At 44.1% G+C, this 20,757-nt stretch overlaps 1 protein-coding gene across 6 annotated transcripts in view; it reads right to left on the reverse strand.

Annotated features, from left to right (window-relative positions):
• slmapa (sarcolemma associated protein a) overlaps positions 1–20,277 on the reverse strand; it is a 48,500-nt gene extending 28,223 nt beyond the window's left edge. For 4 of the 6 annotated variants that reach the window (XM_068595821.1, XM_068595820.1, XM_068595815.1 and 1 more), the window contains exons 1-4: positions 19,859–20,277; positions 18,582–19,010; positions 1,789–1,936; positions 926–998 (exon numbers count right to left, since the gene is read on the reverse strand). In XM_068595821.1, the coding sequence (XP_068451922.1) occupies positions 926–998; positions 1,789–1,936; positions 18,582–18,779 (419 nt within the window). In that variant the 5' untranslated portion in view covers positions 18,780–19,010; positions 19,859–20,277. The other 2 variants (XM_068595817.1, XM_068595816.1) reach the window with 2 other exon arrangements.
• Between the last annotated feature and the right edge of the window lie 480 nt (positions 20,278–20,757).

Below are 20,757 nucleotides of genomic sequence, written 5' to 3' on the forward strand. Positions count from 1 at the left end.
TTTTTCTGTTGTTTCCAGTGAAACTCCACCGTACTCGACCTGCTGAGCAGGTCAGACAGTCAAGAGACCCGCTGGTGAGCAAAGAGGAGCATTTAGCATCTAAAGACTCCCCCACAAGAGTCGGTGGAGAAAGAAAAACAGTTTTATGAAACATCGGAGCGTCCGTAGCGTAGCTTCATTTGCCAACACGAAGCGCCGCCGACACACACAGCTCTTCATCTGCAGTCTGTTTTCACGCAGGTCAGGATGCTCGTCTGCGTTTTCCAGACTGAGAGCTGGAGGACGGCAGCAGATGGCACTGCCCACCAACCGACACACACACACACACACACACACACACACACACACACACACACACACACACACAGATCTACAGCAGCCAGTCACACATAGGTGTGACTCCCTGGACAATAGGAAGCTCCATGCTGGGTCAGCTGCTGGTTTTGCTACGGCCCATTGAACTGCACACACACACACACTGTTTGTGGCACTACAATTTGTCAACACAATATGCTTCATCCTCCAACACTCGGCATGAATTCATGTAAACATCAAATGACCGTTTGACCAACACTAAGAGCGTGTGGTGGATCACAAAGATAAAAGACACACACACACTTTCCCGTGAAGCTCGTTAACAAAATGGCCGTCCTCATCAACAACTAGACTGACACTAATCCCATCACCATGCAAGCAGAAGTGTGTGTGTGTGTGTGTGTGTGTGTGTGTGTGTGTGTGTGAGACAGGCAGTAACCACATCCTTGATAGTAGCCAGAGGTCTGACGTATTGAAACCATCAGCTTCTGTTTCATTGTGACTGAGCAAAGTCTCACAATGGAGGTTGTTTTTTTTTGTGCCGACCGCCAAACAAAACCCTCGATATGAAAGCGTCACGATGAGAGGGAACCAATGAGAGAGTGCTTACTCGCTTCGCCGGCGTGCCTCCATCCCATCAGGTAGGAAGAGTTTGATTGTGGACACGATGCAGCCATGGGTGACTGGAAACACACACACACACACAGACAAACACATAATGTTAATGCACAACACGTCTGCACTGGTTTCCAGTTCCACGTCATGCAAAATCACAACATTGTTCTTTGTATTTTGCAACATTGTTCTTTGTAACGTTACTTCATCTTTCTGGAGGTTAAACCACACAGCTCGACCCCAAAACAACGAGCCAACTGACCCGATATTCATTGTGACGGACGACAGTGTCGTACTCATCTTAACACTGTAAATGAATGCCAAGAACATGCATCCAAGAGTACATATTAAAATACTGTCTAGCATGAACTCAAAGCACACACGTTTGGCAGCTGAACAGCTGAAATCTGCAAACACGCAACGCTTCATTTGTTCGTTACGTTCGTCTCCAACTTAGATACACGTGGTGCTAATTTGATCTGGTGTACCTCGGCGGATAAGCGGTTGTCGGACCGTGATGTGCACAGATTTTAACCTGTCGTCTGTAGTCGTGCTGCGCTTTGGGTCTCTGGAATTAATTATTAGTGGAGCTGAAAAAGCTGACCCAAATATCTGCTCTGCACTTTGCATGCGGGCAGCATGAAGTCTATGACCTTAGCGAAATGCGCCTTAAGGCCCCCTTAAAGGTTAGTGGAGTGTGATTATTTGAGTGTGTGTGTTACCGACTCAAAAAGGCCCGTTAGAGGAAGGAAAAACATCCCTGTTCTTCCTCGTCTTTTCTCTCAGCGTAACAACAAATATTGTCGAAAATAAAACCGCGTCCGTGCAGTAAAAGGACGTCTGGGTCGGCGCGTTTACCTTTGCGCGTGTTCTCGGTGACGTCGACGCCGAACTGGATGATGTCACCGGAGAGGACCTCGCAGGGCGGACTCTCCTCCGAGCCGCGGCTCAACCGCTGGCTGTTGATGAACGTGCCGTTGCTGCTTTTAGTGTCCTGCAGGTAGAACTGACACACACACACACACACACACACACACAGCGGGTGAGAAACATGTCAAGAACACACATGGACAGACTGTTGATATTAATAAGTCAAGTTTAAAACTGAAGAAACGACAGTCAACATTCTGCAGCTCTCTATGAAATCTCATAAGCATCAATGATGCTGATTATTAAACTACACATCATGTCAGCCAACCAATGCTCAGAGGACAATGCACAATGATAATAATAATATTAATAATGCCATCTGTCGTAGCTTAAAAGACAACATTAAGAGGCGTTGGCTTGACGAGCGTCGAGCATTCAAGCTCCACTCAGAAGATGTGTTCAAATGTAATGTTGTAAAATCTAGTTTTTTGGTGAGAAACCACACACGGCAATGCAAAATATATATTAGAGGGAGAATTATGAGTAAAATAAGCAGGTTTTTATACATAATTAAACCTACTAGTGCCAACTTTTCTTAAGAATCAAAGCAAGTGTACAAGTAAGTAAAAATACAATGTATTTACTCTGACAAATGACAAAAACACAGATTTCCTGATTGTTAAATTGACTTTCGTGGATGTAATTCATGCCACGCAGTTGTCCTGCCAGTGCTCTGCCCTTTCAGGAAGTATTTATAGTGACATTCAAGAAAAAAAACAAATATACATGACACGTACAGCTACAGTATGCGCGTCACAGTTGCACCGTGGTATTAATTTTAGGCCGCCGTACTCGCTCGACCTCAACGCTCCACGTCAGCGGGGAGAATATTTACCATGTTAACCGTCTTAGTTTAGCAAACGTTTAGCTAATTAGTGCTAAACACAAAGCTCAGCCGACGGTGACGGGAACGGCATGGGTTTTGGATAAAATGCAAAATCTGCCCTCAAAGTCCAGCGATCAGCAGAGTTTGTGAAGCGTCAACGTCTGCAGCAAATGTCATGAACGAATATCTAATAGTTGTTGAGATGTGTTGGTCTGTGCGACGAGCAGCATTGTCAAGCTGGCATCCACATCATCGAGGGAGCTGCAACCACATTCGTGACAATAATAATACAAATTATAATATTATATTAATCAAGTCCGACACCGAGGGTCTTTTATCGCCAACACACACGCCGAAAATATCCTTTTTTTCTAGTATGCCTCCTTATTTTGCCGCACAAAACACGTTTGTTTTTTTCTGCCCATGAACACCTCGACTTGATAATAATAATAACAATATAATATGTGTTGCAAAGACTTGACTTTATGGGTTCTTCCGTTACACTCGTCTCTCGTTCCGTCAGCAGGTTGTTGATGATTTAATCCTGAAGCCTTACGATAGTTTTACTGCACAGAAGTACACAATAACACTGACAATACGGCAACATTTGACTTCATTTAAAAAGCACTTCGACCGCCACAACGCACGAATACTACGACGACAACTACAACAACCACGTCAGTGAAACACAAACGGCAAGAAACAACTCTTCCATTCACGTCACATTTTGAAAACAAATGCTGAAATCTATTCACACACAAATATCAGAACTGCACATGTAGGAAAACAATAGGAAAGACGACAAGAACACAAACAGAACCTACAAACCTTAAGCATGAACACGCAGACACATTAAGGTATAAAACACACACACACACACACACACACACACACACACAGCGATCTGATCTGGATGCCTGAGGCCTGTCTGTCTGTCATTTCAGGAGTTTCATTCATTCAGCTCTCCGACACGACTGAAAACCAATGTCGATCTACCAGAGAGAGAGAGAATGAGGGAGCGAGAGAGAGAGAGGGAGAGAGAGAGGAAGAGGAAGAGAGCGAGAGAGAGAGAGGCTGAACGCCGAAGAGAGGAAGGAGGGACTAAAGGAGGAAGACGACAGTGAGAGGGAAAAAGATGTCGAGACTCAGCTGTTCATCCGACTGCAGTGTGCCGCGAAAAAGCTACCAATTCACAGATCATGATCGGATATAAATACACACCATACACACACACACACGCACACACACACACACACACACACACACACACACACACACACACTTACCTCCTGTCCCCATGGTAACCTTGAGACAGGGAGGGACCTAACTATAGAGCTTTTCACCCAGCAACAACACACACACACACACCGAATGCGTCACATACCTCACATATGGCTCTCAAACACTTATACCTTGGGTGTGTGTGTGTGTTTCTCTCTCACTCACACACACACACACACACACACACACACACAGAAACCATGACGTCATCTACCTGCGAGCAGCAGACCGTTCAGTCGCCGCGTCTCCGTTCGTTAAATCATTCTTGACGTTTTGCTCGTTCCACAGTTTTATCGGCGACGCGACGGAGCCAATAAGTCAAAAATGACGAGACGGCAGCGGCGAAAGTACAAAAAAAAACACACACACACACAACAACACTGAAGCCTTGTGCAGCTCCCTCGGACCCCTTTTGAATGGGGACCAGTGTGCCGGCACAGCGGGGGGGCTCGATGCCGAGGCTGACGCCAAAACCACACACACACACACACACACACACACACACACACACACACACACACACACACACACACACACACACACACACACACACACACACACACACACACACACGTACGTTCAGGCCGACGGCATCCAGTGAGTTATCATCTCGGGTCATTTTAACCCCTTAAACTGTGGAACCAAGGGTTATGGCTCCAGGGCTCCTTTTCCTCTGTGTTTGAGTCGTCGTAGGAACCCCAAATTAATTCCAATACTTGTGTTTATTGTATGTATTTGTTCAGCAAAGTCTTGGGAAAAAAAATGTATATCTGCAACAACAACTAAAAATCACTTTTAAAAAGATATTTTGATGGTAACTATGAACATCCAGCATGATATGAGCCAGATTCCCCAAAAATGCCTTATGGAGCGTCAATAAGACACCTTTATGGAAAGATTGGGACCTAAAGAATCAGAATCTGCAACAAAAATCACAATAAAACAAAGCATTGGCCTGTTAGGAAGGAGTTTCAGACAAAAAACTGTGTTTTTCGGTTTAGAAATTTGAAAAATAAGTATTTTAAGCCAAAAGCTTGTCTAAATGGGGCATGCTGGGACTTAAAATGGGAGCGGAATGACAGTTTCCAAAAGGTTAAATGCAACTGAAGAAGAAAAAACACTTGCATGGAGCTTCCTAATGGTTTCCACAAGCTGCCTGTCCACCGTGAAGTCCTGGTTGTTTAATCCGGCAGCTGCTTTTTCAAAAAAAAGACTAAAAAGGTTCCTTGTTTTGTCTCCGACTACATTCAACGCTGATCTACTGATTCATGTAATGATGTAATGGATGACACGCGGAGGAGGAAAGTTAAACTAAAGGGCGAGCGGGGTGCTTGATGATTTATTATTTATGTGCTTTAAACAGCGAAACGATCTGAAAACAACTTATTTTACGTCTGTTATTCAGTGCACGGACGCGGAGGTTTGTCTTTTCCACTTCAACAGGCCGAACTTCACCTTTAACGTCAGCAAACAAAGAGAGCACTTCCTTGTTTTGTGAATGAAGCGGTACTCGATTGGGAGCAGCTGCACTTTGTGTGTTTGACCAATTTGGCGACGGTCGTCTACGCAAAGCTCATCCTGTACTTTCAGAGAGGACAAGCCGGCACCACGGCCTTTTTTTGGGGGGGATGTAAAATGTCTCCAGACATGAATTCAGACCCTGGTTCAGTTTAATTCACCACACTTCGATTAAACAAGCTCTCCGGGTATCTCTCCGTCGGGTTACAGTTCGTTTGATCCTCACACACTCATCTTAAAAACACCTCAAGCGTCACGGTGAGAACCGTGCAGGAAGTCCCTTTCACTTCCCCAAAACAAACCTGTGGCCGACAAGGAAATTAAGCAACCGTGATTCAGCGCTAAACCCAAAAGCTACGGCTAAAACATGAGCGCTGATGCTGACGTTGTTCTCACATCTCTCTCTCTCTGCATTAATCCCTCGCTGATTACGAAGCACCGGCCGCCCGCAGTCCAGACGCACTTCAGTGTCGAGTGTTTTGAAGACACAACACTCTCCAAAGTGACTGCCAACCGGCCGACTGCTCACTCACGAGCGTGTGAATGAACGACAGATTTATTGGTTACAAGGTGACTCGTATCTGAACATTGAGAGTTGTGTTTTTTTAAAAGATTGTGTGCGTCTGATCTCCTCTGAAACATAGACACAACATAGCCGCCTTGACTTACTGACACACTAACCACGGACAATGGCTGAGACTGTGTGTGTGTGTGTGTGTGTGTGAGTGTGTGTGAGTGTGTGTGTGTGTGTGTGTGTGTGTGTGAGAGAGAGGGGAAAGAAATTCTTTCCTGGTTCAGTCAGCTGGTGAACACGACTGCCGCATGCCAACATCTCACAGCTCGCTGCTGTGTCTCTGCAGAGAGACTTGTAGGAGACAAAGAAGCGTTCTGGTTAACGGCGACTCAAGTCGTCATTTATTAGACGAGAACACTGCGTGCACAGCGCCGTGAGGACAGAGGGTCAAAGGTGAAGCAGGAAGCCGGTCTTTATAATCACAGCAGACACTTCTGGGGTCATAGTTTTACCGTTTTAGCTTCACGAACCTGGAAGTTTGTCTATAAACTCTCTGATCGCCGGTTTCACGTCTCTAATTTTTTGTCTGCCTCTGTGTTAGAGTCGTCTTTCTGGATCTCAGATATTAGTTTGGTGAGAATAATCATATCATAATTAGGTAGTTCTTCCACTTCACCTTTTCAGAACTGCTTTTAAAGTATGACTGTGTGCTCTCTTACTGCTTTTATTTTTGTTTTATTGCTTGTATTTTAGGATATTTTAACTGTTATATAAAGTGACTTTGAGTACTTAGAAAAGCACTATGTAAATAAAATGCGTTGTTAATATTATTATTAGATAGATTTTATTCACCCCCAAGGGGAAAATAACAGCAATGAAAGATGTTCGATAGATACAACAAAACTCATGTGTACAACAAAACAGCAGAGTGTATTGATTTGGGAAATTAAACAATAATAATAAAGAAAGTGCAAGTGATGAAGACAAATGATGGACAAAGCTATGAGAATAAAGACGAGGATCATCTTTTAAGAGTGTATACCTTTACGATAAAGTTTCTCTAAAGAGGTGAGGTTTGTAAAAGTGGTGGATTTTAAATGAACTAACCCGTTTCAAAACCAAACCAGACGTTGGACACGTTCATTTTCATGAAGAAAGACCTCGTCTTATATAACCAAGGAGGATTAAATTTGCAGAGGTTCCTTCCACGTTGCATCTCACCTCAAAAACAACAATGATTAACTGACACGTGATCAAAGTGTCCCCTTGGATCTAATCAAGGGATTCAATTGATTGACACACAGACCTGAGATCTGTGGCAGAGGACAACGGGACTCAAACCCGCCCGACGACAACGCCGACGCCAACGCCGACGCCGCAGCTGCATGACGTCAAAGCAGAAAGTCACACCGCCGCACGCCTGAGGACGTTTGATTTTTTGAAGGTCAACGATAAGAAGCAGCGGGTTCAAAACACGCGAGGGAGCAAAGTCTGATCTTCACATTTAATATGTCGGCCGGCCGCCAACTAATTATCATCATCTACCACATATTTGTACACATAATTGTCTGGTAAATACATCCTCACCACAGAGAGGCTGGAATCGGCCCATGTTTGAAATAAATCAATTATAATAGTTGCAGCTCTACACGTGTGTGTTTGTGTGTGTGTGTGTGTGTGTGTGTGTGTGTGTGTTTCCACAGCCACAGTAATCCAGACGTTTCTCTCCTGCAGCCATTAGTGATTAATCTCCATCCCCATTAACAATTACGCAACAACAAGGAAACAACCTTCCTCCCACGTCAGTTGCGTGAAAACACAAAACATTGTGCGAGTTATCCTCCCGCGGCGACGTTCAAGAAGAAAGAAAAGTCTGATGGTCACAAGTTAAGTGCTGGCGAGAACCTCTGAAGGTTTAAGTGTTTGCCGTCGCCCTCAAGACTAAAAAAAAAAAAGAATTACGTCATCACACGAATGCACCACTTTAAGCTGATCTACATTTGCGACGGATTCTCGACACCGTCCACATTCCTGCTCCGCTTCCACCCACAGACAGAACATTTCTCTGGGAAACACTGCATCCCTTTATTGCTCTCTCTCTCTCTCTCTACACACACACACACACACACACACACACACACACTTTCTCTCTCCATCTCCCCTCCCTCATTAGTGTCAGCTGAATGAATAATACCATGCACTTGTGCTTGGATGTTAATTTGACCAATCGGCTCGCAGCTAACGGGCGACGACCACTTAACCGGTCAGCAGTTCAAACTCATGATACCGGTCTGGTTTGACCCACAAAACACACACACAACCGCACACATACGGGTTCATAGATGGATGGTAGGATTGCAGGAGTTCACACTGAGGTCATCGGTGTTCTCTAAAAGGACCATGAGAGGATTATTAAAGCAGCAAACAACTATTAGCTGCGCAAAGATAGAGGGAAGTAACGTTTCTGATCGATATTCTCGGATATTAGAGGGAATGAAACAATCTTCATCCTCACATTTCCATGACCTTTAACCACATTTCCACAACTTTTAACCACATTTCCACAACTTTTAACCACATTTACATGCCTTTCAACCAAATTTCCATGACTTTTAACCACATTTACATGACTTTAAACCAAATTTTCATGACTTTAAACTAAATGTTCACGAGCAAACATTGTGTGAAATCTGTGTGTAAACAGTAAAAAGTGATAAAATGGAGTATTTAAACTAACAATGAGGATTCAAAGCATACAGTATACCTTAATGACACAAATGAATGATAAAAAAAGAATAAACATTTATATAGATGCCTGTATGTATGCCTGCTTATATTTTGAGCCTCTTTCTTTTAAAAGCATTTCAAACTCAGCGTAAATGAACGTCATGAACACATGAATATAACACATTTACAGGACTTTTATTACACTTTTGGGGTTTTATTTGTTTTCAATGACCTTTACAGGCCTGGATAGAAACCTTTTTCAGGTTTTTATGAGCGTAACAACCCTGAGAATAAAGCTTCGACAAGTCAGAAAGAGATCTTTCAACGGACGCACGAACAAGAAAAATGAAATGTAAGTTCACGCGAGTGTCGTTTCAAGAGGACTCATCCTTTTATCCTCAAAGTGGACGTGATGAATACCTAATGAGACAGTTTGACAGCTGGTATTCTCTCCCTCATCCAAGACATGTGCAGAAATAGTCGACGAGTGTGTCGTACACACATACAGCTCCTCTACTTTCTTTAAAACATACGGAGATACGACGACATAAACAAACAAACCGCTGTCACACTGAGAATCTCGGGCCAGTTCGGACGTATTTCCTTCCAGAGGTTTTGATCTTGAGCTCTCGTCAGAAAACACAGAAGCACAGCGGCAATGCCCAACCTTAAAACTAAGAAAGCAGTTATGCCCAACCCTAAAGTACAAAACATCCAGTCATATGGAGCTGAAGGAGGTACTTATACACACAGAATACCATGCCAATCAAAGTGATATCAACTAAAATGGTTTGTATCACGGAGAACAAACTAAACACTCACTTTTCCATTTGAAGGTTGGCTATGAAATGACTGGATGTGACTTATTTCTTTGTATTTGTTCGTTTGTTTTTCCTTTTCTACTATGGCATGTCTTTAAGCCGTGTATATCTATGTCTTTTATATTTATTACATGTGTTTATCAAGCCTGTATTTAGCCAGGAATGTCTCTTTAAAAAGATACCCGGTCTCTTCTTCTATGGAGTCCTGGAAGTGAGCGATTGTATGAATCAAAAATTAAATACCATGAAGGTTTTACATGCCGAGGTAACAAATAGCATGCGATACATAACCCAGCTCCAAATTAGGAAGAAAACCCGCACAGCGGGACATAAGAAACACTGTGAATGATGGGTAATGAGTGATGCAATACAGGAGGAAGTAAATTCAATGATTTATAACCGTGCAGATCAAAAGTGCAACGGATCAACGTCACAAGGCCCAAAGCCCCCAGAAGTCAAGTGCGAGGTCAAACTAAGCAAAGACGAAGCCGTGAAAGCCGCGTTAATAATTACAGACAGTAAAAGTATGAAGGGGAGGGGCAAGAGGGGGGCTTCCTTTGTAAAGCTGGATGTCAAAGGATTGGTCACACCGCTGGAGGCGGGAGAGATTTTCCTCCACGTTTCAGGGGGAAGTGAATGAAGTCGGTCACGCTGGGAGGAAGCGCGTCGCGATAAACCTGTTATGTTAACACAGATGTTGAGCGGAGAAGAGGAGGAGGAGCAGAGGCTTGTGAGACTTTAAGAGGAAGAGAGAGACAACGGCAAAGACGGGAACACGCTGATACCGAGACGGATTCGATTAGTCATTTACATCCATGTTTATTAGAGATTGTGTCCCACGTGTTGAGCTAGCAGCTGCACGTCCTTGTTGGTCAAAGCACAGACATTTTAAAAGAAACCTGCTTATTCACATATAAATGATCTGGACTTCTCTTCAACCAAATCCTCCCCGTTACGGCCAATAAGCGAGCTGTCAAACTAAAATAAAGCTTTCTCCTGAGAACATATGGTAAAAAAATAAATACAGTCGTGTTTTTGGTGGCAATGGACGTGTTGCTTCCATCCTCCAAACTTTCCTCATGGATTTCAGAGAGCGAGAGCGTCGCTATGTCCGTGGCTCTTTATCGTCTGACTGAACCTTTAACCTGTGTATATAAGTGTGTACTCATATTTGCAGTCTGTGTATATAGGGACAGCGTGTCACAGTTACACTACCTCCAAGCAACTCACAACTGAATGTAATGTCTTGTATGTAGCACAACTTCTTGGGGGGGGTGGGGGGGGGGGGGTACGGCCTTTTATTCCTGTGGAAAGTGTTTGCGAAATCAATTAGCATCTCCCCCGTTTAAATACAACGGACCCATTTAGCGGCACTCACGAGCCGAGAGCCGAGGCACGCGGGTCGTGCATAATGTACGCGGCTGGAAGACGGCGTTCGACTTATTTATTTACTTTAGCTCAAAGTAAACTCTGAGCGCTTCTTCAGAACCGGCAGGAGTCTTTCCAGGTTACGTCTGGAAGAGGCTGGAGATGGAGAGAGAGTGGGAAGAGTCGGTTGATGCTGGCGTGTGTGTGCGTGTGCGTGTGCGTGTGTCGACTAAAGCTTGGCCTCCTGCCACCGTTTCCAAACGAGGCCGTTTGCTGCTGCTGGCGAACAGAAAGAAGTTTTTTTTTTTTTTTAAATTGAGCAGCACGTGAGTATATTCCTGCAGAACGGGGTGTGTGTGTGTGTGTGTGTGTATGTGTGTGTGTGTGTATGTGTGTGTGTGTGTGTGTATTTCCTTGAAAGGTGAGCGCTGGCCTGCTACAGTGTTTCGGCTACAGATTTCAACCTATTTTCAGCCCCCTATTTTCAGCTCTGTCCCTTCAGTGGAGGAGAGAGAGAGAGAGAGAGACAGAGACAGTAACTCTCGTCTTTTGGTATCTATTCATGCTATAAGCCGCCAGAAAATCTAGTCAAAAGACAGGAAATTAATTGCCAACAATTTTGATAATCGATTAATGATTCAAGTGCTCAAATATCAAAGTCAAACATCGCTGGTTTTGAACTCAAGCTCTTTTAAAACGCTCAGTTTACTTACGTCGCACGTTAAAAAATGTTTCAAACACTCAATACAAACTCTCTTTTCGCCTCAGTAGAAGGTATCAAATCAAGGGCAAAAATGCCATAAAATATATTTCTTTCTAGGACATTTCACTCTCAATTCTTGGCAAAACAAAGTTGGACTGATCTGCTGTTTGAAAACCAGATCTGAATTCTTCATGAATAAAACATTTTTGTCCTTATTTGGAAGCAGAAACATATCTAGAGAATAAAAAACCTTCTGCGCTGCAGTTGTGACGTTCATCTTTCATGAAGGTAACATCATGCTTTATTAAATGACACAAAGTTGTTGGTTTTTTTATATCTTAAATGCTTAACCTTTTGGAAACCACGCCAATTTTAAGTCCCAGCATGCCAAATTCAGACAATCTTCTGTCATAAAATACGTAATTCTTCCATTTTTTTAACCGAACGACGCAGTCTTTTGACTGAAACTCCTTCCTAACAGGCCAAGACTTTGTTTTATTGTGATTTTTGTTGCAGATTTTGATTCTTTAGGTCCTAATCTTTTCAAAAAGGTGTCTTATTGACGCTACAGGAGGCAATTTTGGGGAATCTGGCTCATATCATGCTGGATGTTCATAGTTAGGATCAAAAGATCTTTTTAGAAGTGATTTTTTTTTTGCAGATATAAAAAATTTTCCAAAGACTTTGGAGACAAAATTAACTTGCTGTAATTCGAATAATTAACCTAAACTTATCCCCTCATGGACTCGGCATCACGTCTTCTGGTGGAGACGTCCAACAACGAGCTCGCCAGCAGGCGGTTTGTGTCGACAGCGCCCTCCTTCCTGTCTGAGGAAGTGTTGAAAAGCTGAAGAGGAGGAGACTCGCTTGCTTCATCGGCTCCTTTAGATTGAAGCCGGTTCACCTGTCGACCGGAGTTCATTCATGTTCCTCTGGGGTTCGGCCACGGTTTGACGCGCTAATCCTCTCCGACTGTTTCACAGGATACTTTTTCTTGATTCAACACCCAATTAGACGCGTAGGAAATACAGCTCGGTGATGGTCAGTGTGGAAAAGAAACCCCCGAGATGTTGAACAGCCGCTCTCTAAAAAAGCATCTTTCTAACCGCCTGCATCGTGTATAAAGTCGTGAAGGGAAGCAAAATGTGTTCATGGTGCGCTTTTCAGACATAAGTCACAACGTCTTCGTATCAGACGAGATGAAAAGGGCCACACAAGGGCCCCTAGTTTACAAGATCAGTTTAAAAACCCAGAAAACAGCACTATGGACGGTAAAACACACAAGAAAAAAAGGTAAATTAGAAGCAGACCTGGAGCATTTAAAATGAAGACCCGCCTCCAGCTCAGCACGTTTAAAGTTCAAGGTCGTAAAAGTGTCAAACGATCACACTTTCCAAAATAAAGAGAAAAGGGGGTGAAGACGACGACATGGGAAATGTATTTTACGTTCGTGTTGGGAGGCGTGAGAGCTTTTTATGGAAGACAAACTAAACGGTTGAATATTAATTTATGGTCTTCAGTGTTTTTTTGCTCGAGGTGCGAGACTGAATGCGCAAATTGAAAAGCAGAATAATGTAATTTTAGAAAAGAAAGGGGTCATAAAAGCCTTCACTTAGATGTAAAACAAATATTGACTTTCCCTCCATTTTAACAGCTTCCTTCACAAAAAAATGCACATTGTAGGCCTTTCCATTAACTTCTCTGCGACATTCCCGAACCCTCATTCCCGAAAAATCTGCCAATATCCCCCTTGTGAATATCTCTCACTGCATTGACGGTGACCTTCATCAAGGCTAGTTACAACTACCGCCCGCTGCAGTTTAATATCGCGGTCCAGTGGATAAAAAAGACGCGTCGAGTCCGGGGATGAGCTTTCAATCAAAATGGAGAGACTCCCAAAGATCCTACCATCCGTCATGCCGCTGTGTCTTGAGTGCAGTTTGCCTTTCTCTCACCGAACAGTGCCCTAAACCTTCGGACTGAAGCTATAACGAGAGCTACGAGGCAGCGCTCCTGAGCCGTGTTGGTATTCAGAGAGCGAAAATTGTGTGTTGTAGTTTTTAGACCGGACCGTCGTGTGAATATCTGGCCTCACCTGAAGCCGACAGCAATCTGATGACTCATCTACTGTAGGGAGTGTGTGTGTGTGTGCGTTCTCATCATTCACAACTACACTGACAGTGACGTCATACTTCACACCGGCACAAACAAGTCCCGATGAGCATCCATCTATGTAATGAAAAAAAAAAAAAGGATCCTGGAAAAATGAGTTGCTGTTGTAACGAAGATTGCGACACGATGAAGACCTTAAATCTATTTGCCTTGACTTAAAATCAACACCGCCTCGTTATAAAGCCGTGTGTAAAGCTGTAAAGTGAATCACACGGCGGGAAATTAAATGGCGAGACGACTGAAAAGAGCAGCAGGACGTGCGAGCAACTAAACAAAAAGGGATTTAGCCACAAATATTCGAATGTTGACGAACTATTGGACTCTAATTGGGTGGAAACGTGCTGCTTTTTTTTTGACAACCAATACATAAATTGCCCAAATAATCTCTAAACAACATGGCAGAGCCGCCGGCTGAACAGCAGAATAAACTTCATCACAATGATATGGGACTTAAATGATTTAATGAGACTTTAACCAAACAGAATCGCCGAGCGGTCGATGAGCACTAAACCGTTTGTCACAGTTAACTTGCAAATAGAAGTAGAGGACTGTTATAAATGCTAGTTTTCTACACGCTGTGAATCCATGACACGCACGTCATCGGTTTATTGGCCCGAAGCAGAGGAAAATGAATCAATAATATTTAAAAAACAGCAGTTGGCGACATACCCGTGTATATTTTGAGCTCGAACCCTCCGAACATTTCTTTACATTTTACTGGCTTGATGAACTTTAAATCGTAAAGAAAGTTATTCACATATAAATATATAATGATGTGGTTTGCTTTTAACCGGCAGGAGGGATATTCCCTCCGTGCAGGTTTCTACTTGCCGACTGGTATTTCCACCTGTTCAACCCACTGATAAGGCTTCTTCAACTATTCCTGCAGACAGGAATCAAGAGTCTGAGCTTCCCCTGCATTCTTTCCCCTCACTCTCTCGCCAGACTCTAAATCCTCCTCGAGAGAGAGAGAGAAAGAGAGAGACGAACAATGCTGCAGACCCTGATGAGAGTTACAGCGCGAGCAGCGAAAACGAGCAGGACGAGAAGAAGCCAAATTTAGCTCCGACGACGTCCCTGGCGGAGAGAGCTGCAACACTAATGCAGCAGAACGCAGTCAATGCACGCTCGACCAGCCGGGTAATGAGGACGCGAGACCAGAACGAGCTCACGGGCCGCTGGCTCGAACCAAAACCATCAGCACACAAGCAGCTTTTGACCATTTACTTCTTTTTTTGTTGATGTTGTTGTTGTAACAACCTGTAAACCCTGGTTGTCACATGATAAACCCCAAAAGTGCTTCTTCAAAGATCAGCATCCTGCATCTGGACATTTTACAACTACGCCCTGCAGAACAATAAACCAGCTCTGATCTGGTCAACTTGTAAGTGATACAGCTACAGCTGTATGACAGAGCTCTCCACGATAGGTTATAAATCTGGTTTAATCTGCCTGAGCACGCCATGACCCGACCTACCGACTGCTGATTAGAGGTTTGAGGGGTCAACCGCTGCATTTAAATTAGGGATGCACCAATCTGACTTGTTCCTGGTTCCTCCTGTAGCTTCAAAAATATATATTTTCATATGAAAACAGTTTGGCCACTGTCAGTTTAGGACTACGTTTGTTGAAGACTGTTTTCAGGCGCGTATTAAAAAGAATTTGGCAAATTGTCGTGTTTGAATATAGCGTTGCACAGCGTTTGTCTCGCATTCATGGGACGAAAAAAAGACTTCACGTGTCCTTTCTGCTGCACGAATAACAAAAAAACACCATTATATTTCTCAAAGTTATGGAGAAAGGTAGTTAGGAAGCAGGCGTTAAACGACACGGCACTGACATCTGACGTCTGATTGGATGGATCTCTTCTCTTCTAGCACAGTAGTTCCCTGAAAAGAAGGTCCCAGGACCTCCGGGGGTTAAGAGGGAAGCAGCTGGGTCTGATCTGACCTTGCTGTGATGGCTGCTGCTCAAATAAGAACCACACTTCATTATTTCCTCTTAAGAGTCCTTCAGATATTCATCCCGCCAGCTGCACTCGTGTCAATTAGCTCGTCCTTTCCTTTTTTTTGCAGTAGTCGGTGTCGAGGCAACGTCCCCCCCCCGAGGGGAGGCCGAGGGGATCAGCTACAGCTACAGTATGTAACATGTAATTAGTGTTTTAAGTCCTCAATTCCTTAATCACATTTCCGTCTGGCTGCAAAACAATAAAAACTGACCGAATATATAAAAAGACATGATGTCATCGTGTTGAGATTTTTTTTTCCAGCAGCTCCAGTGGAAGTGTAAGAGCGAGGGATCTCTGCAGGACCCTCTTCCAGTCTCATACGACTCGGATGTACAGAAAGATAACATCAATAATAAAGCAATCGGGCCGGATCGCTGAGTCGACTGATTGCTTCATCAATCACAGGATACGATCGACGGCACGCGCGTTTCTCTCTGGTGCACTCTTGTCACGCAAAGACACGACGGAGGGGGGAGATCTGCCAAATAAAAGCCGTCATAAAAAGTGTCAACATGTGTAGTGAAACCCAAGTTTACTCTGACTTTTTGGGGCTCCTGAGTGGTGCTCAGATCTCGACGCGGAACAATTCAGGTGAAAAACAACAAACTGTGCTTCAATCCGTGAGAGAGGAGGGAAACTGCAGACTCATGGGACAAACACGACAGCTGAACTGGAAGAGGAACCTACGGGTTTTGAAGTATTGGTGAGGCGAGCCAGGATCTGTGTGTGTGTGTGTGTGTGTGTGTGTGTGTGTGTGTGTAAAAAAGAGAAAGGGTGCACACTCAGCCGTTGCAGAAAGCATTTACTTAATGTAAATAAAGTTCTGAGTCAGACTTAAACTCTGGCTGACGTTAAGGGGTGTGCCAAATTATATTTTTCATGATGACGCCGGTATCCTTTTGATAATATTTCTCTCCTTTGCTTTTCACACAGAGGGCGAGACAAAAGGAGCGAGTGTGTGTGATATTCAAACATTTGCCGTCCTGCATACTTGTCGCGTTAACTACCAACACGAGCCGCTTTGTGTCCGTAGTGAGAAGCGAGAGTATAAAACGTTTGAGTAGGAAAACGTCTGCTCGCAGATCGGCTAATTTGTGTAAAACAAACAAATTAAGCCAACGGTTGAGACGCTGAGGTTCATTGTTGGCATTTCAATCCCTAAATCACAGGGAAACCACAGTCACTGTATCTTTAGAAGAGGGTCGCTCTTGTCTTTGGGCAAATAAGGGTTCCTATTGTGTATTATTTAAAACACTTCACACACTCAAACCTTCCTTAAATGATTGGGCTAGTTAAATACCGGGCTCGTCGGTGACTTAAAGTACCAGCTCAGCCCCTTTTCTGCGCCATAAATAACAGGGTGGTGATAACAAAAACTAGTTATCCACTTTGAATCCTTAGTGCCAATAAATTAGCGCATGTCAATATGTGTATGTGTGTGTGATTTTATCCCTGAAGAGAGGAAAGGATGACGCTACTGCCGTCATTATAAATAGCTTATGCTGCTCACACACACACACACACACACACACACACACACACGCACACGCACACGCGCACACGCACACGAGTATTTCAAAGTCCCTGCATGCCACATAGTTGGGTTAATCCTGTGGTTGTCTCAGCCTGTTCAACCTGTTCCAGAGAAACTGCAGACGCACTGAAGCTCCAAGAGGAAGAGATGCTACACGACACAGATCTCATCTGTCCGGTTCAGATCTTCAGACCCGTGGATATTAAAGAAAGATCAGGTTGGGTTGCTCGACAAAAGGATCAAGTCTTTTCCAAGACTGGAAGGACATTCCTCAGTAGATATCAGCATTCAATTTGTGTTTAATCCCGGATTAAGTTTAACCCCTGTCAAGAAAATGAGCCAACAATCACACAAGAACTAGTGACGCTATACAACTGCAATATTACATGTTTAATTCCAGCGTTGAGACTTGTCTCTCTCTCTTTCCCCCATTTCTACTGTCCACCATCAAATGAAGGCTAAACTGCCAGAAAAAAAACTATTTGTATGATATGAAATGGTGCAGATGAGGTTGAAGAGATGTTTTACAAATCAAACAAACGGCAGTCAAATGACCAACACAACATATTCTATATATTTGTGTTTAAAAATCTGGGAAAATATGTTTTATACAAACAACATGTATTGGTTTGAGAGCGGCTCAGATACAACTACTCAATTGGACAGTTGTTAATTCACAAGACTTCCTCAAAGTAAATATTTTTTCAAATGGGTGGAACTTGAATCCAGAATCGATCGACTTTATTTCCAGCTTTCCTAGCATGACGACCAGTGTCTTTCTACTCATAAATCCTTGGCGTTTTGGGGATAATTTCCTGTACTCAATTGTGTATTATCCCTCCATAGTGCAGTGTTGGGCTCGGTCGACAGAAGGAAACACCGCAGAGTTTGATGTTTGCTTTCCAACGTGCTCGATGTGATCGCGCCCTTAAACAAACTAAATCTGTTCAGGCCCGAGCAGAGTTCAAATCTGGAGGGAAACGGTTTCGCTCGAGGTAAAACGAGTACTTTGTGATGGAGGCAGAACTGCTGGCAAGGTAAATACCATTAAGAATCATTTTGGAGGTGATTGTTTGTGACGTTACGGCCCGTGAGGCTATCATAGAGGCTGTCCTGCTGAAGAATCATGGAAAACATAACCCCAACTATTCAATTATGACTTTATCAGTGTACCAAAGTCCTCTGAAATGCTGGAGGGAAAACAAAGGCACAAAAAAAAGTCAGGTTAGTACCAATCGTCCTCTCTTACCTTGCCGGTCTTGTGGTCAAACCAGACCAGGGCATGATTCCTGGACAGCACCTTGCAGTCGAAGGTGGCGTTGTTCTGGGCCGGCCGGCACCGAGCCACCGACCTGCCGATCTTGACGGGCTCATCCAGGTACACATGGCGCTCCTGGAACGGGTGCGAGTTGGGTCGGCAGGCGAACACAGCCAGCGCCGAAGGCATCGACTTTGGCTTGAGGGTGTTACTCCAACCGGACACGAGGGGCAGGCTTTCTTGATCCAGAGTGGCAGTCGTCTGTCGCGATCCCCGATGGGTAAAAAGTACAATATCTGTCGCCTGCGCACAGGCGGCACCGTCGGTCCCGTGAGATCCCAGGCACTAACTGATAAACATTGTCCACTGTGCACAGCCCGGGCTGCACCGCTTTGCCCACCTCGATTCAACAAGACCCTCCTGTGTTTGAAACAGACGAAAATAAACAACAAACCAACAGGTAGAGAAAAACACCAGACATCCCCCTACTCCACTGCCCGTGCAGCAGCAAAGCTACATAACGATACGTATATATATCCAACAGCAGGCACTATGTACAGACCAGGGGGGGGTGGGGGGTGCCATGTGTCAAGACATACACGACTGAGTGCAGCACTGACAGCCTGGAAAACAGCCTCCCACGTCCATCAAACTATTCCAGCACTGAAGCGGGCCACGCCAAGGAACCGCGACTTGTGAGTGAATGAGTTACGGATCAGAAGAAACTCTCCATCGGGAGCAGTTGGGGGATATTTAGTGCGCGCTTTCTAGCAGCATTAAGTCTAACAACACACACACACACACACATACACTAGTCGGCTCACACACTAATGTGTCGTCTGTAAGCTATTCGTCATTTAAAAAGGCATAATCTGGATGATTACATGAGGGTGGGGGGCGGGGAGAGGGAGAAAGACACCTTTAAGCTAGCTACCTGGCGTCACACCGCTCCCTCTGCCTGTAGAACACCTGTAAGGTCGCTAACGACACCTAGCAAGAAAAAAAACATCACCCTCCCTCCTGAGTTATTTAACATAAAACGGTTCAAAATTAGCCCCAAAATGAGTCCTGAGGGACGAACGAGAGGGTCCGCAGGTCTTCTTCCCACCGAGCTCTCTCTCTCGCTTGAACTCCCGGTCAACGTTTTTTTTCCCTCTAGCGTTTTGAACCAGTACGCTAGGCTAAGCTAAGCTAGGCTAACGAGTGCTGACAAAACTTTATCAAAAAACCCGGTCCCCGAATGTTTCCTCTCGACCAGGGTCGCTTACCGGACGGAGGCCGCGTGCCATCCCGGTCTCCCGGAGCAGATAAAAGCACCCAGCTTTCAGTTGGGGAGTGGTGGTGGGTGGGGGTTTACTAACAGGGCTACGGGGGAAGGTGGCGACGAGCTAAGCCGGCTAACTGACAGTCAGGGGGCAGAAACAAGACGCGGAAAAAAAAAAAAAAAAAAAAAATCAGGGGAGTTTTCTTTTGACTGCGGGTCCTCGCGCATCACACGAGCCCCGGTTATCTTCCAGGAGGGGGGTGGAGGGAAGGTGGAGGGGTGAGGGTGGGGGTCGTCGTGTGTCTCGTTCCCGGGTCGGGTCGATGAGTTTAAAGCCGTCGCTTTCCTTCAGTTTTCAGGGAGGAATCTATGAGAAGTTGTCCTCCTCCGCGAGTCCAAGCCGCCATACTGTAATGTAACTAGAGAGCAGACGGGCGCGGTGCGTTCACGGGGCACGGCGCGGTGCGTTCACGGGCCCGCGAGTTACATCAACTCCGCTTCACCGATGAGCTCATTGAGAGGAGTTGACTCTCTAAAAACAGAAATAAAACAAACAACAAAGACATTCACGTTAATATATATATATATATATATATATATATATATATATATATATATTTATATATATATATATATATATATATATATATATATATATATATATATATATATATATATAAATAGATTTGGTTTACACGACTTTTATGGAAGTCCTTTTTTGACAAAAAATTATGACAAAAAATACAATTGATTCATGTGAATTTTACTTACTAAATCAAGTTAGGAAATCTAAATTAATAGTCGTCCATGACATTCACACACACAACCTTACCTGGATGTTTGGAAAGTAAACTCTCTTTTTAATTATTTATTGAACTATTATTTATTATTATTATTTCCTAG

This window comes from Clinocottus analis, unplaced genomic scaffold, assembly GCF_023055335.1.
Source record: "Clinocottus analis isolate CAN_PGR_092001 unplaced genomic scaffold, fCliAna1.0.p SCAF_32, whole genome shotgun sequence".
NCBI classification, from domain to species: domain Eukaryota; kingdom Metazoa; phylum Chordata; class Actinopteri; order Perciformes; family Cottidae; genus Clinocottus; species Clinocottus analis.